The sequence below is a fragment of the Drosophila ananassae genome, chromosome 3L (assembly GCF_017639315.1).
Source record: "Drosophila ananassae strain 14024-0371.13 chromosome 3L, ASM1763931v2, whole genome shotgun sequence".
In the NCBI taxonomy this organism is placed as follows: domain Eukaryota; kingdom Metazoa; phylum Arthropoda; class Insecta; order Diptera; family Drosophilidae; genus Drosophila; species Drosophila ananassae.
Window position 1 is genome coordinate 13419771 of NC_057929.1, and position 17917 is coordinate 13437687.

The 17917-nt window shown below is 41.9% G+C and overlaps 1 protein-coding gene across 5 annotated transcripts in view; it reads right to left on the reverse strand.

Moving 5' to 3' along the window:
- LOC6494321 (myb-like protein AA) overlaps window positions 1-10672 on the reverse strand; it is a 60220-nt gene extending 49548 nt beyond the window's left edge. Inside the window, exons 1-2 of one of the 5 annotated variants that reach the window (XM_032450253.2) lie at window positions 10550-10672; window positions 8056-8366 (exon numbers count right to left, since the gene is read on the reverse strand). In XM_032450253.2, coding sequence (XP_032306144.1) covers window positions 8056-8057 — 2 coding nt within the window. In that variant the 5' untranslated portion in view covers window positions 8058-8366; window positions 10550-10672. Of the gene's footprint in view, window positions 1-8055; window positions 9941-10347 lie in introns of those variants that run through there. The other 4 variants (XM_032450252.2, XM_032450254.2, XM_032450250.2 and 1 more) reach the window with 4 other exon arrangements.
- Between the last annotated feature and the right edge of the window lie 7245 nt (window positions 10673-17917).

Consider the following 17917-nt stretch of genomic DNA (forward strand, 5'->3'; position numbering starts at 1 on the left):
GTCTTCATCGTGGGCCATCAACTTTCAGCAGCTTCGGACAGCTGATGGACGTGGACATTTGGATTCGTTCTCATCGCAACTCCTGTGGCTACCAGATAAACCCGTTCAAAAGTCGACCAGCTTGCTCCCAAGCATATTCAAATATTACGCATACGTCATGTGGTCTCTTTATTTGGGCCAGGGGGAAAATGCCATTTCTTCGCCATTTTCTCACTCCCCCAAATACACTTTGAGGAAACAAACTTCAGGAATCATTAAATAAGGGAGGAAAATGTATCTTTCCAAGCGTCATTAAAATATGACGTATACGACATGTTGAAAAAAAGCTATTGATAGGTAGCAGGTTGTTACACAGAATGATGGGGAATTGAACTACTAATCCTTCAATGGATCGCTTTTAAGAATCAGCAGTAAAGTGACTAAGATAGGGATAAATTAAGGTGGTATAGACGAAAGTAACGGATTCGGCAAGAAAACACCCTAAAAATTGAAAAAAAATAACGATCGAAAATTTTGTTGTCAGGTTGTGATGCAGAATGATGGGGAATCGAACCACAAATCGATAAAGGTATTCCTTTTGAGGATCGGATGGAAATTGGCCAAGATATGGACATCGGAAGTGGCTATATACGAAAATCCGAGATTTGACAAGGGGTACCCCCACAAAAATTGAAAAAATATCTATCAAAAATTTTGTTGTCAGGTTTTGATACAGACTTGCTGGAAATCGATCTATAAATCGTTTAAGGTATTCCGCTTGAGGATCGGAAGCAAATTGGCAGAGATATGGATATCCTACTGAGCCATATATGAGGATCCTGGATTTTACAAGGGGTTTCATCGGAAAAATTTGTAAAATATCGATCAAAAATTTTCTCAGGATTTAATGCAGAATGATGGGGAATCGAACTACATATCTAGAAAGGTATTCCTTTCAAGGATCGGATGAGAATTGGCCAAGATATGGACATCTTGCATTTTGCAAGTGTTCCCCACAAAAAAAGAACAAAATTTTGATCGAAAATTTCGTTTTGAGATTTTGATGCAGAAGGATGTGGAATTGGACTACAAATCGATAGAGGTATTCCTTTTAAGGATCGCATTGAAATCGAAAAAGATATTGATGTAGAAATTGGACCTCATGGGTCCTTGCCACAAGATATGTTAATATTAATTTTAAATATTTTTTCTCAGTACCAACTCTTTTAGTTTCCCCTGGCGGTCCCTGGCTCCTCGCTTAATTGCTGAGCCGCGTGGAGCGTTTAATTGCAAATTATTCAAATGCCGACGCTGCCGCTGCCGTCGCAGCTGTCATTGCTGTCATAACCAGTCGGCGCAGCTGTCCCCTGGGCGTCCCGCCTCCTGTCGCCCCCCTCACTCGCACTTCCCAGTCCCCAGTCCGCCACCTCCCCGGCGAGGCACCCATCCTGGCGGGCTTGCAATTATGTCTCAAATTAACACAGCAGCCACCACAGAGCGCCCCGCTACGGCTACTCCCCCGGCAAATAACAGCACCAAAATGTGTAAAAATATTCCCCAACTTTTCGCCGTTGTTGTTGTCAGATGAAATTAGGCGTGAAATGTAGTTTGAACTTTTGTGGATATATATTTTTTGTTTGTTGAACAGCATTCGCAAGTGCTCTCCCATATGCTTATGTGAGGAATTCGATTGTGGAACACGTGGACATAATGGTTGATCTCGTCGGGTTGCTGGCTCCATTAGAGCTACTTTAATTGTTGCCAAGTACACTCGGACTGTATCAATATTTATATTCTTGAGCTGATAAAAGCCTATCGCTATCCGTTTAGTACTGACCACAGTCGGGGAACACGCCATGTTTAACTATATGATGGTATCTGCAATCCCGATAAACTTTATGGTCTTGCACAGTGGAATCAATAAAATGGAAATTGATTAAAAATATCAATTGGAAAGGGTCTTTAACATACACATTACCATTTATACCAGTCCCTAGTGTATATATTTTTAGGTATTATCTGGCTTATAGGATTTGAGAAAAAGACCCACAGTGAGACAAGATATTGCAGCTGCCGGTTGGCAGCTTCTCAGGTTTCATTTATATGCAAATATCTAAAATTGTTTTCAATTTGCCACCGCCAAGCGCCTTGGCCATCGACATCACATTCCTTGGACCAACTTGCAGCTAATTTTATGGCTAATTGTCTGCCAGCCCGCCTCTTGTTGCAGTTGCAATGGTAGTTGCTGCTGCTGTTGCTGCTTGGCTGCTGGCCGCATTGATTGCTGATGAAGTTGTGATATTTGCGATAAAAAATGTATGTGATAAAAATTATTGAACAGGTAGGAATTTCTTAATTGTCAGAACGGCCTGCCTGGCTGACTAGCTGACTGGTTGGCTAGCCATTTGACTTCACGCACAAGGACACTGGACGGCAACAGCAACCTCAGCAACGGGAGCAACATTTAACAGGCGCGACATTAGCGGCAAGTGTCAAAGGCGCTGAAAGCTTTTAATTAACTTTATGCCTGGGTGCGGTTTTTTCCTAGAAAGAAAATGGTGAACCAGTTTAGCCCAGAATCGGAAAGAGGACACAGGAAGGAGCCCAGTTGGGTAAACAATTTGGCAGTGACTACTCTCTAAATTCAAATGAATTTTTCCAACCTTGGGTAAACCTGTCGTAGGCTTGAACTTTTAACCCAAATATGTACCTCAAACTCGGGAAGTTCCAGCCCTCGATGGGGGGAAAAGTTTCAAGCGAATTGTGATCCGTCTGGGCTTATTGGGAATTCAAGGAGTTCTAATATCTAAACACACACCCACTATAAATAATTGACCAAGTCGAGTGCAAACAGATTTCCGGGGAAACTGCGTGTTATCTGTCGGATCACGAGGCTAAAACCGCCTCAAACCTCCGGGCTATGGCTTAGCCCTTTTTCACACAAATACTATAGCTATATAGGTAGTCCGGTCAACGATCGAGTCGTCTAGTAATCGAAAATGCGCAGTATTATGTCCGATTTACATTGAGCGAGCATGGCATGAAATGTGATTGCCATTTTTATGAGCCACCAACTACTAAGTTGCGGCAATGGTAATGAGGATGGAGCTGGGTGGCAGTGGTGGTGCTGTTTCTGATTACAAGTCTAGTTTAGTGGACTGCTCAACGAACTTGACATAATGACAGCCTTAGCCCCCAGCCAGTTCCTGACGAATTACCCGAGGCTGGGCCGCTCAACTTAGCGGCTAGAGTGCTGGTCAAGATTTATGCAACAGTTCGATTGAATTGAATAATATGTTGCACCGAGTATGGATTACATCGGCGGGTTAATGGCATGATCAGAGTGGAAACCCGTTTAGCAAGTGCCCGGTCTCGACTTGAGAATATCTAGGGAAATGAGCTTTTCAACGGGTCTTGTCTTGAAAGTGAAAATGAAACTATCAGACATATCCGCTCCTAATTGAAAACTGCTTTAAGATAAACATGTGATTACTGATTACGGCTATTAAATGGTATTTTTGCCAACCTCAAAACGATTCCCAGCTCGTAAAAACCAAAACCATTCAATTCCCAACCCCTGCAAGTCATCAACATCATGAACGCCACTCGGAGTGTCATTTAATAAAGTGAGTGCCAAGAGTGCTATGTTGGGGGGGCGTGCCATCGAGTGGAGGGGTCGAGTGGAGCAATCAATGGCATCTTAACAATTCTTGGCACTTACAGTTAGGGTTGTGAACAGATGCAGTTCAATGTCAATGCAATCTGCGGGGGTGTCTCTCTGGCTGTGCCATACAGAATATCTAATAATCATTGGCGTCTAAATGCGTTGCCAGTAATTGCATTCAACATGTGCAAAAGTCAATGGAAATGCTGTTTAATAAAGTAATTAAATGGCAATTGAACTCATCCACTGGAGAGGGGGACAAGACATCATCATATAATCATGGAAGATAGTCAACGTGAGGTGTTGCCTAAAAATGTATCTTTATTTAGCAAGTATCTAAACTGGTAATTACTGGCACACATTTAATTCTGTGGAATCCCAAGTATCGTTGATTCACGCCCATTTATTATTTGGGTAGCTTAGGTCAGTAATACCCCCCTGGAATGCAAAACAAAGTAAAGTGAAAACGCTCGCCCGATAAAATACTTGACGCACGTTTTATTTTTAGTAAGTGTCTAGACCCTCCAGGTATTTTTGGTATTTAATCAATAAATATTGCCAATTGTTTGTTTATATTTATCAATATTATACTTTTTTTTTTTGTTCGCTCGTCTGGCTGGCTGGATGGCTGACTGGCTAGATGGCTGGCTGGCCATTACAAATACCAGTCAAGCGCAGAGAGTTGTGAAAATATTTTCCCATGCTGTTGGAATAACGCCCACAAACAAGTGCACATCTCCTCCTCACTCCTTTCACTTGGCTTTCCCATGATTCTTCATCTAAAAAAGAATCCTCTGAAGAGCAGCTGCCCACGTTTTTAAACAGTCTGAGCTGAGCTAAACTGAACTGAACTAAACTGAGCTGAGCATACAAATTGGCAAACACGCAACTCATGATCAAGTGCAATCTTTTTGACATTAATATGACAACGACAGCAGGAGAACACAGCAGAACACATAACATATAACACAGAAGGCACAAGGCAGGCTGACCAGTGAACTTGGTTCCCCAAGAAAAAAATCAATTATGCGCACGCGGCACAAAAGCCAAAGCCAAAGCCATACCACACCGCACAAGTGACAACTGCGAATCCATCTGCAACTCCCCGTTTGGAGTGCATCCGTCGGATTCCGCTGCAGACCCGCCATCTGATTGAGTATGCGACACAGGCAGCTCTCCAAAGTGGCGAACGCTGATGAATGTCTGTCAAATTGTTGACACGCCAAGCAGACGCTATCTGGGAGATGGAGCTGGAGAGACATTGCTGACATTGACACAATGCCCAAGGAGTGGGGTAAACGGAAGCATGACTTCTAAAAGGGAGTCCACCTATAGATACCCTGGAGCTAAGCTAAAGATACAGAAGTTGGAAAGCGGGGTCTAAGGTTCTAGTCTACTATAACTATACCATAAACATTACTATAACTTTATCCTTTCATCAAATTCTTCCTCTGCCCAATATACCCCTTTTAAAACCCATTAAATTCAAGGCAAAACTCCACTCGAAAGGCGACAAAGTTGCACCAAGTCTGCCACATAGTGATCATGATCACGATCGTAATCGGCATTGCCGGATGATCATTCGTGGAAATATTTTATGCCATTTAATTTCAGCCTGTGTCTGCCATCTAATTGAGTTGTTGGCCACAAGCGAGCAGCCGAGGAGAGTCCCAAGTACTGGGGATGGCTGGCAAATATTTATCGGCATATTAATGCAGCATATTTCAAATGCAAAGACTCGACTTTGCATCTGACTGACTTACTTCCTCAGTGAGCGGCTCCCAAACATGTTTATCCAATTTTCCCCGCCATGGTCGCTAGTCTCCGGTCTTCTCTCTACTGTCTTCGAGCCATGGTCTTTAGTCTCCCGTCTTCGGTCTCCTATGGCTTGTCTTATCAAATGATTTTATTTATGCTATGGGCGCGCATGTGTGCGATAATTGGATTATTTACTTTCGCGGCTTAGCAGGAGTAGTGGCGGTAGGAAAAAAAAACTAGCCAGTTGTTGAAAATTGTCGAGTTTTCGCTTTCCATTAAGTTGACCCAGCGTAGACGCCCCTTAACCAAGAGCCGATTAAAAAATATCTTAAAAATACTGTCAAAATTGATTGGGCAATGTAATCGAAATATTGAGCTCAAACCTTAGGTAACAATGTTGGATTAAATTTAATTTTGAAACCAGCAATCAGGGTAGTTAGCGAAATAATTGATAATTAAATTTAAAATAAATTGGCTTGGCTAAATGGTTAATAACTGACATGACATTCCGCGACAGCAGCCACCAATCAAGACTCCCTCTACTCTAGAAACTCCCACACAGCTCAGGTGGTGCTCCAGTGTCTGCTCCCGTTTCTGCTCCCAGTGTCTGCTGTTTTTCAGCCAAGTTTTTAACAACACCCAGATGGCTACCAGGCCAAGTCGACGGTTTGGCATTAATATGTATGAGTGGTGTCAGGAGGCAATGCCACAACGCGTTTATCAAACATTTGAAACATGCGTCGACTCCTCCTCGCCAACCCACCCGTCCCAGCCAGGTCGGTTGACCCAATTAGCCGAGCATTATAAAGTCGTAAAGCATATTGCGCGACGTGAGCGGGACGGGACGGGACGGGGCTGGGGGAATTAGCAAATAGTCAGGCCCCCACCACGGCCCAAAACCCCAGACCGAGATACAGATATAGATATAGATAGTTAGAGAGAGGTAGAAGCATACAATGCGAATGAGATGGAGGTATAGTTGGGTGACAACCGCCCCAACCGCTCCAACATCCCCGTTAAATATGCAGGCGAAATGCGAGTGAAATCATAAATCACAAATCACTTAGGCAAAAACACACATTTTTGGTAGCAGGGCAGGAAGGGGACAGACGGGCTCCAGGTCGAGGTGGGGGCGACTGCCAATGGTCATGTTTTGTGCGATAATATTGACAAATTGTGCAAACATTCGCACACAATTAATAAACGCCGCACAGATGGAGCTCACAAAAAAGTGGAATTAATATGAAAATTTATAAAAGACACAAACGGCGGCAGACATTTTCCGCCCACGTGCTACGGACGCGTGTTCGCATTTTGCAGAAAGACACAAAACAAAAAAAATGGCAAAAAAAGCTAGTGCCAACAAAGACAAAGCCCAAACAAAGAGTCAGGGGGACATGACAACATAATTCAGAATCAGGGAGGCCGCACGGCGCTACCTAAAAATAAAAAACGACAACTCAAGAATGTCGCCAAGTGTCAGGGGGACAATGGAGTCAATAAGTGACACTGTGACAGAGATGTTTGTTATTGGCAGAGCATGGATCTTTGGTCATGGAAGCACTTTTCTCATAACCACTTCCACTGTACAATGCATCCCATCGAGAATCAAGAGTCCAAGCACGTTAAAAGCGCCCACACAGGATACTGGCTGACACTGAATCGGAATCAGGGAGCATTTGCAGTCATGAGCTTGCAACTTTTCTGTCGATTGAGTGACCAAAGATGCAGTCTTTTCCCCCCATCCTTGTACTGGGTGCTTTTGATTGATGATTGCAGTTAGTAATGCGCCGATGCGCCTTTGAAGTCGCTCTCCTTTTGGCCCTCGGCCAGCACTCGACTTTCGATTTCGCACTAAAGTCGGCATTTTATGCCGGCATAACTCGTGTGTTTAGGCCAAGTCGGGCCACCAGTCTCAATAAGCGGCTTAGTGGCCCAGGAAGCCCAGAGAAGTTGTGTTGACAAATCAATTAAATGCGAAATTTAAAGGCGCACACAGTAGCGCCGAGAGCTGGAAACCTCACACGCAAAACACTAAAAGCAAAGTGGGGCTAACCATTGAAAGTCCCCGGGGCTAGAATCCAAAAACCCGGTCCAGCAAAGTCCAAGAAAAGTTGTCGACGCTTATCGAAAACATTGATCCGGCCGGGCAAATCGTAAAGTGTGAAAACAAATTGCTAAGAGGCCCCAAGGGGACCAAGAACCCGATTTGTTTTTTAGTGGATTGGAGGTAGGAGGGTAGGAGGTTGTAGGTTGGTTGGGAGACTCATTGCAGACGTCAGATAATTGCACTCGATTTGTAATTCAAGATTAAGGGCAGACAGCTCGTCCGTTTTCCGTTTTTGCACTTAATTTATGTTCAGATCGTTGCCTTTGGCCCGGGTCTTTGCCTTTGTTCCCCCCATACCGAGATACTGGGCAGATAATCGCCTAAAATGTGGGCCATGAGTTAAGTGATTATGTAAATTTTGTTCCCTCTCTCTCCGATGACCAGGTGGGGCACTCCTCCAGGCATAACCTTCAATTGGTAATTGTCGAAAGGTCGAGATTGATGGGCAATTCGAAGGAGTTAGCGAAAGTATAAGAATAAGGCAAGACTTGAATTTCACTTAAAATAACTAAAAAATAAAGAGACTCGGTTTGGTAATACTTACATCGTATTTACTTGACCTCATTTTACCCATTTATTTTGCATCTAATTTGCATTCGTATTTCGTCTACGCTTCTTTGTTAAATTTAATCCAAGCGAACATCTATTTGATTATTGTATTGTTATTTCTGATTATTATTGATAATTTTGAACACTTTGAAATTGCGATTGATTTAAGCACTTAATGAATTCCGTAATTGCTATTTAATATATGTCAGTTGGACAGTCTTTTCTCATAGTTTTTTTTTTTTTTGCCCTTTTCTAAGCATTTTTCATTTTGGTGCTGGCTGGGCTGGGCTGAGACTGGTGCTGATGCTGGCATTAAAGTGGAAGAAGCCGAAAATATTACTCATACGACACGTGCCACGTGAAAAGCAGCAGCTGACTGACTGAAACTGAAACCGAAACCGAAAATAAAGCCACGACGAGGAAAGCCCTAAGAAGCGAATGGAATGGCAGACCTCACTAACACACACACACACATACGGAATACGGCAAATGGAATACGGAATTCGGAAAAACGAAATACACGGACGGAATACAGGCCAAAAGCAGGAAATCAAAAACGATTCCGATAAACCAGGCTGACTGTTACTTTCAGCTGGGGAGGCCCACAAAACTGTTTACGATTTGCGATTTACGGCCCATGCTGGCTGCCACCTTAATGTCCTCTCCGTTCTCTACTACTATAATATTTTGGATTTGGGCTCTGGGGTTCTGGGGCTCTGGGGGTCTAAGGCCTGTGTTTGTGTTTGACTTTGGGCTTGAGCTTAGGTGTTGTTTTGCGGGAAAAATCGTTAGGCCAGAACGCCAGAATGGCAGAATGGCAGAGCAGCAGCGAAAAGCCAAAACTGCACGAAAACAGACCAACATAGAGCACTGAGAGAAAATTGTAAGGACAATAAAAATACAAATAATTTAATTTATTTATTAAACTGTCACTTTTAACGTAAAAGGCTTAATTTCAACTATATAATTTTTAGTTAAAAATTTATTGTCAAACACAAAATTTTTCTCAGTGAAGGGGGACAGCAGCAGCCACGTGAAAAATGCCGGAAACAGAAATCGATTTGCAGCAGAAAGAAGAAGGCCCCCAAAAAGAGGGGCGCGTTGTGGGTGGGTGGGTGGTTAGGTGGGTAGGTCGGTAAGTGGGGTGGTGTGGCAGTTGCGGAGTGCCTTTAGTATTCAAAGTGGTGTGTTATGCACTCTGAGGTCACACTAGCCAGCCTATGTGCTAGAATCTTTAAATTCAAGTTCTCGCCATTACACCAAATTATGTCACACACACACAGTCCGTGGGCAACGCACGAAAGTAGGCAACACTTGCGGCATGATGTTTCAAACGCGAAAAAACAACACAATATTTCCGGTTAATAAAAATATGATTTTGTTGCTTTTGATTTTGATTAATTTTTTCACTATTTTTTGTGAGCAGTCACCCGACTTTGTGTGCCTCGGCTGCTGCCACTGCTGCTGCTGTTGCTGCTGCACGACACGCTGAAAATTCACGTAACAATTGATTTGTGTGTCAAAAATGTCACAAGTGTCAAAAATGCGTGGAAGAGGAAGCACCAGAGCCAGCAGCAGCAGTACTGCCAAGCTGCGCTTTTACATTGGAGAGTCCCAGAGAGATAGGGAGAACTGGCGAGCGAGAAGGGCCATTCTCGCATGCAATGGCCACTAAGAGAGTCCTGGTTGCGCCGCTGCGCACAGAGAAAGTGCTTTCTAAGAGAAAGTCAACAACACGTGTGTGTCCTGCGGAAGAGAAACTCAGAAACTAAAGTCTTAGTTCCGAGCTAATCACAAGCTAAGCTTTAAAATTCTAGAACTGAGCAGTTAAGAAGGACTTTAAGAAGGAGTTTCTTAAAATGATCGTGAACTAAGAAGTTTAATAATTCTACTTGAAAAGTTTCTAGTTAGTTTTGAAAACTAAGTTCACTGAAACCAGGCTTCACTGTTTTCATATTTTTCCACCTATTTATGATTCACTTGGCCATCCATCCCCCGGAAGGCGAAAACCCATACGTTAAGTCCTTTGAGGGGGCTAAGCCAAAAGGTGGTTCGTTTTTCGTCTACAAATGTTCCTTCAGATCCTGCCTAAACGGCTTAAAAGGCTCAAATGAACACACACCGAGTCGATGGAAGGAAAAACGTTTTTCTTCGCCACTTCGCAGCAGAAATATCACCCCAAAAAAAAGGGTAGCCAACAAGGTGTTAAGCCCACACACAAACACACACACTGCAGAAATTTTCCATTATTTACGGCTTGTTTTTTGAAAATTTGCATAATTAATACTTTTGGGCTGCGATTCCTTGTTTTTTGTGATTTTTAAACATCAGTTTTATTTTTGTTTCATTGTTTCGAGGGGGGTGGGGCGAGGGCGAGGGCGTGTGTTATTGTTTATTGTTTTTTTAATTAATTAAACTCGAGCAGGCTTATGACGGATATAATGGATTTTCGATTCGGATTGCGAGACGCGACTCTTGCGGTTTGTTACGTTTTGTTGTTGCGAACCCAACTAAATGTTGCGATGCGAAACTGGCCGACCAGGCCGATATGTCGCTGCTACGCTCCGGCCGCTGCCTCTGTCTCTGGCACTGGCTCTGCCGCCACAGAAGCAGAGCATTGGTTTTCTTATTGGAACAAATACTCTAGAGACCGGCCAGTTTGCCAGTGGGGTGGGGGGAGCCTTCGTGAGTGGCTCACCACTTGAGGCTAATAACAAGCTCAAGAAGAAGAGGAGGAAGAACAGCAGCAGCAGCAGCAGCAGCAGCAGCAACAACAACAACCGCAATGAGAGCGACTTGATTGCAACAGGAGCCGCCGCCGCTTGAGTTGAGAAAGCTTTGTGGCAGCGAAGTCGACAGCGCTGCCGCTGGCCTCTCTTGGCCAATTTACTCTTTTAAGATGTTGCGGAAGCAAAAATCGAGAAACAGAGAAAGTCAGAGAAACGGAGAGATATAGATTAGCGACTGCATAACGGTCTATGCATGAAAAATCGCATGCGATATCCGTACTTACTCTTTGGTTGTTGAAGGAGAGATACAACGGTTCCAAAGGGATGATTTTCAACTGACCAGTCAACATTTTGGCTAGTTTTGGGATAATAATGAGACCATACCCAGGACACAAAAAGCTAAAAAAAGCTCTAGGATTTGAATTTGGAAAAGGGGTTACAAAATAAAACATAAAATTATTAACTTTTAGCAGAGAAATTGGCTTAGATAATGTCTTATCTTAGTCCTTAAATTTTAAATTACTTCTAAATAGTATTTATATGCCATAATTTCTTAAGAATAATTTATTTTTCTTAAATCCAAATAATATTCAATCTCTGAGATCTGGCCACGTTAATTTTGAAGCATAGGGGTTGATTATGCTCCCAGTTTACAGCTCTCGCATGCGATAAGTGCCCCACACACACCACCACACAGTCTCCCAAAATCACACACACAAACACAAAAGAAATCTCATATGAGAAACAACAACAGGTTTGAGTTGGACAACGCACTGAATGTTGCATGAACCGAGCAACATGTTGCAGAGAGCTGGCAAGCAGTTGGCATTGGACGATTTTAATGAATTTATTTTCCTTTTTTTTTTTGGGCCAGGATCAAGGACAGCTAAGAGAGGAGGGGAGAGGATGGTGAGAAGATCGTTTCGTCATTACCCACATGCGGCTGATTACTCACGCGATGTGTCCACCAGGAACACGCAATCCAATCGCATCGGGATTATTCGAGAATAGCAACAACAATGGCACCTTCTGCGATCATGGGCCGGTAATCGGTTAGCGCAGTGTTTTGTGCTGCATATTGTGATATATTGACAGCATTAAGGCAGCGATAGTCGCGCTTCATTAATCATAGATCCTTACGGGCTGACGCCTATTAATTTGAACGCCATGGAACAAAACAGCTTCTCTTTGGGCCATCGTTAATGGTGTGAACACGCCACAAGTAACAAATTGCAATATGGTTCACACTGAGGAAAAAAATTTAGAATTTTTGAGGGCTGAGAGATGATATATACCATCTATATAGAGTGTAGACCAAGTGAAAGGACCTGATTCAAGTGATCATAACTGTTATGATATAGTTATAGAGCCCCCCTTGAGTTACCCCATTTTTTGCAGTGTCCTGGCAGAGGGAGAAAGCCTCCAGCATCCTCCTCCAGTGAAAGGGAGAGGGATAGCCACCCGCTCTAGACAAAAGACAAAGCAAACCGAAGGACAAGAGCCGAAGGCAACCGGCGAAAACAGAATCGTAAAAAAAAGTTACACGCCTGCGCAGCGGGTGGCGCTCAGATGTAATAAAAGACACACTAGTAGTGGTAAGAGGTTATGGGGCAGGGGTGTATATGATAGCATACTCACATATCGAAGCTTTCGATCAAATGGCCTATCAGATGGCCAAGACCCATCTGCAGGGCCCCAGAGAGTGTGTGTGTGTTGAAAAATTCATTTTAATAAGCGCCCGTAAAATCAGGCGCGCAATATCTGAGCAATAAATAAATGACAATTATGAATTGTTCCCCGACACAAATCCAAAAACCCTTTTCCAGGCTCCACAACTCCAGGTGGAGGAGCGGCGCCCGTTGTGCTATGTGGAATTTAATTCTGGCGCTCACTGTGCGGAGCTGTCATCGTGTCAGAGCATTAATTTGTTGTTTATCGCACCTTGTTAAAAACCTATCTTGGCCGGAGGAAAGATGAGATTCGATGGAAATGCCATTCGAATTCCGCAGTTCCTTAAAACCCAGAGAAAGCCTTCAAAACAAAGGAAATAATCAGAAATACGATTTAATTGATAAATAAACAATGAATTGTTTTTAATTTCCGTTTTCAACCCATAAAATATATAACTTTCTGAAACGTCTCTGAAAAACCATTTCAATATTTGTTCGTCAATCAAAAAATTACTCAAATAAAACTCTACCTGTCTTATTTTTAATATACTGCAGCAGCTAAAAATAGATAATACATTTATGAGCAAACAAAGTATAATATTCTTTCTATATTTAAGTGGTCTTTGGGGCTTGGTTTTATGACCAAAGATAAACTCGTTTGATAACAATCAGAGTTCGTTTTTTATACTTTTTTTTTATAATTTTCCATGCCCAGAAATTTTTAAGACATTATCTTTCTTGGAAATCTGTCATTAGACATTCCAATTGCGTATCTTATCTGACAGTTGTCTAAAAAATGTAAGCAAAACCCGATTTTGTTTTCTATTCATAATTCCAAATTAAACTTTGCCCCCAAATCTCAATTATTAATAATAAAAAAGTGCGCAGAGCTATGATACTTATCATGGACAGCACACAAAACGCTTTGCTATTTATTTACACAACAAATTCCGCCAGCTACTCCACTCATTTTTTTTAAATTAAATTTTGCTTTTATTTTGCAATAGCGCGTACCAAAAATGTCAAAGTCTTTTTAAGACCAGGAGAAAAAAATGGCCAAAAAGGTGGATTAACTTGGGAGCAAGATCAAGAGCCGGTAATCGAATATACTCTTCGGAATTGCTTTCCTGTGGGACTAGTTTTGATATTTAAATTTATTAAATTTTTAAAAAAACATTTTAAGAATTGAGGAAGCTAAGAAACTCTAGAAATGTAAAATTTTTAGTAACCAAGTTTCTTAAAATGTCTCTTTATATTTTCTTAGAGTATTTAAAAAAACGCCATGAAGTAAACTACCATATTTCTTAGTTGTTTTTGTCGAATACTATGCGTATTTAATTTTTTGTCTATTTTTTCTCTCAACTCTATCTGTATTTTTCATATTTTCTGTACAAGTTTATAGCGTGGCCTGTTGATTTATGCAAATTATTAAACGTTTTCTAATAACTCATTATGCCGCGTAAACAACGCGCCGCATGACTTGACAGTCCTCAGATACAGAGTCGTGGAAAGAGACAGGCTTAGCTGGTTGGAAAGAGAGTGCTATACCAAAAAAATCTCAGAGTTCCATTTCCATTACACCTTCAATTGGCCGCCAGGTGAGGTGGAGTGGTGCAGGTGGGGCAGGACGGTCAAAACTACTGTTGCGTCTCTTTTAGTGGAAACTTTTTTGTTTTCTGACACTCGCTGATATTGTTTCTTAGGTTTTGGTGTTGTTGTTTTTCCTCTATTAGCTGTCAGTTTTCGCATCTGTCTACCGGCTGAGTGGCAAAGTTTCAAAGATGTCACCCCTTTATACTCTTGCTGAGGGTATAGAAGTTGGAACACTCGCTAAGCTATACCTCCAATTGGTCTACAAGGAAACTGGATCATCATGGCCATTTTGTGATGACCATCCCCACCCCATATAGTTTTAGGGAATTAGCCATAACTTGGCTAATAATCGGCCTATAGACAAATGTGATACCTTCCCGATCTTAGAACTTTCAGTATTTTTATTCTTAATCAAAACCTTGCCAACAAAAATTTGGCCCATTTTTCGAAAAATTTTAAAGGGGAATCATGATTTGACCCAAAATTTGTTAAAAATTTTTGTTCTCTTACATTTTCTAACTTTTGATGCAGATCGTAGGGGATTAGAGTCCTGATTCATAAATGGTATTCCGTTTTCGGATAGGTTGCCAAATGGATAATATATTTACTAAAAAGTGCAGCAAAAGTTTCGATTTTAGCCAAAAAAAAATTATCAAGAACGCTGTTCCACTTTTTCACTTTTGGTAATCGAAAAATGTTTATAACTTGGCTAATACTTGGCAGATCTATAAATGGTATACCTTCCCGATCTTAGATCTTCGAGTAGCATCATTTTTATCCAAAAACTGGCAACAAAAAATGTTGACCATTTTTTTCAAATTTTCAAAGGGGTAACATCACGATTTTGGCCAAAAATCTAACGAAATTTTTTTTTTCCCATTTTTACAAAATTTTGATGCAGAATCAGGGGGATTAAAGCTCTGATTCTTAAATGGTAATCATTTTCCAAATCGGTTGAAAGATGACTGAAATATTGGCTAAAAAGTGGAGCAAAAGTTACAGTTTTGGCCCTTCGTGGTCTTAACTTGGTCAATGAGGCTATCTGCCTCGATTTGTTCCAGGAAAATACTCATAACTTGGCTAATACGTATCCGATTGACGAGATTGATACCTTCCCGGTCTTAGAACTTCGTGTGCTATTATTCCCAATCAAAACCTGGCAACGAAAATGTTGACCCATTTTTCGAAATTTTTTAAAGGGTTCATCATGATTTTTGCCAAAAATCAACCAAAATTTGATTTTTATCTATTCACAATAATTGGATGCAGATTGAATGTGGTTTAAAATCTTGATTAAAATTGGTATTCCTTTTTTAAATCGGTTGAAAGATGGCTGAAATATTACCTAAAAAGTATCTAGAAACGCGAATATTCTAAGAGCCAGCTTTATTTTATATCTGCAAGGGTATATAAGTTTCGACTCCTCTCGGAGTTAGCTTTCCTTTCTTGTTTGGCTTGCAAATATGTTTCCATTCGTTTTGTTTTATTTTTTTCTGCCTGGTAATTAGGTAAATATTTTTCCAGCCTGGGGGTATTTCCATTTGCATAGATTTCAGCTCATCGTGTATTGGATTTTCTTGACCCAACATGGTTGCGTTAACCGATCGCAAAGCTTTTACTTTTATGTTTAAACTTTGAGCCCACGGGGTTACCAAAGGTCGCCATCAGGACGGAGGAAAAGTGGCTGGGATGCGTCTGCGAAATCCATAAAATTCGAATGCTATTAAAATGCGTTACAAAACCGAAAGAGAGTCGTTAGAAAATTCCACATGGCCATGCGAAAAAATTCCATAAATTTTGTAGAAACTAGTTAAACACAACGACCATTTAGGTAGTAATCATTTGGTTTTCTCACAGACTATTTGATAATCTTTACACAATTTGGTGACAGACAAATAATAAGTAATTGTTGAAAGGGAATTTTTTTTATGGCACTAAGGGAGAGATACAAAAAATCTACTGATATCACGTTTTAGGCAAGTCAGTGGCCCACTAAGTATTGAGAGCAGACCTCCAAAAAGCATCTAAAACAAACTAAACCACACCTGAGCTCACCTCGGATAGCACCACATAACAAAGTCATAACAACAAGTGCAACAGTCAGTCAAGAACCACAAGTCAAATCATTTGACCAACATGGAGTTGCAAGTGCAGACACCGACACAGACTCAAAGTCAGACTCAGATGCAGCCGCAGATGCAGATGCTGATGCAGATGGAGATGAAGAGATGCAAATGCAGACACATTCGTGGGGCCAACTATTTGCATTTGCATTTTAGCACTTCAACAAGGTCCGACTCACTCAGATATGGGGGGGATATGGTAATAGAAGTCGGAACGGGGCAAGGGAAGTGGGTGGTTTAGTGCTTGGTGTTTGCACTGATTGCGCATGCAGAGTCACAGATTCGGGCTTGGACTTTTGTCCGCTGAAAAGGCTGCCGAGGCTGACAAGGCTGGAAAGCGGGAAAGCGGGAAAAGCGGCCAAGTGGGACTGCCACCTGGCCAACGGGCCCAACAATCGACGCTTGTTGCTGGGCTTTTCATATGGCTTAATTCTCGACCCCGCCCACAGCAGAACAAACGAGATTGTTTGCACCTGAAAAAAAAATATTATTTTTAAAAATATTTGTAAGAGTTCGACCAAATCCTTAAAAACAAGACTAGACTCTGTTTAATGTCAAAACTATTACAATAATTATAACCTTTTTTTTAGTATAAAATAAATATCTCTGTGTAGATTTCGTTCACCTGTTGAAGCTTGTGTGTGTGGGTTGCCTTAGCGCGTATCTAATTACAAGCTAGGGAAAAAGTGCAAAAAATACAAATACAAAATACAAAAATATCCAGGATAGAAGAGAGATATAAGCAGAGTCAGGCGCTGATTTCAAAGATAAATTGCCGACGACAACAGCCCCGATGACTCGGCGGGGACTTGCACTTGGACTTGGAGCCATCCGGTGATGGATGTATTTTGTATTTATGCGCTGCTGCAGCGACGCCGACGCTAGTCAAAATAAACAACAGTTTATTGGCATTGCCTCAACTGCTCCATCGACTCCTCCCCATAGACTCCCCTAGACACCTCTCGCAATTCAGTTCACCGCTCCACTGGAGTCGTGGCATTTTCATTGTTTAACAACATTTTGCCGTCGTGGAAGGTGTCGGTTTTAGGTCCACCCAGAACACCCCCCTCCGACCATGTCCTAGAAATACTTTTAGCGGAATTTTTATGAGGAAGCGATTTTTATGCCCGACTCCTCGAAGAAGAGCACTCCACGAGTAGTCCTCAACTCCCAGAAAGTGAGTGACAGCATTCGGCGCTCTGGCCCTTGCCAAATGGGCGACATTTGATTTATGTTACAGTTTGACCGACGCACTTTGTCTGACTTTGTCGTAGATTTTCCACTTTTTAGTGCATGTCTGGAAGGTGGAAAATTCCCTTGACAGATTAACTATTGGAGGGAGTTTGCTGGCAGTCGTAACCTTTCCCTGAAAGAGCATCCCAGAAATATTATAATCTTCATACCAGTCATTGTATCAGGTAGGTATATGCAAAATAAATATTTATAGTTATAACTTTTCGTTGTCCTTGGTGCGAGTAAATCCCCAGCTATACCTTTACTTAAGCCCTCATTCCAATATCGCCCCCTCAAGCTGAATCGAATGAGACTTCCTCACATAATTCATCAACGGACAAGAACAGCAGCGCGAACAATCGCTGGGGGGAATGCATATTGAAACAAAAAATTAAAAACTACACTTGACCTCAGCAGTCGTCTGTCCGTTCGTCCGTCCGTCCGTCCGTCCGTCACTCTGTCCGTGTGTCCGTTGGTCCGTCACTTCCACCGCGAAGGCTGACCAATGC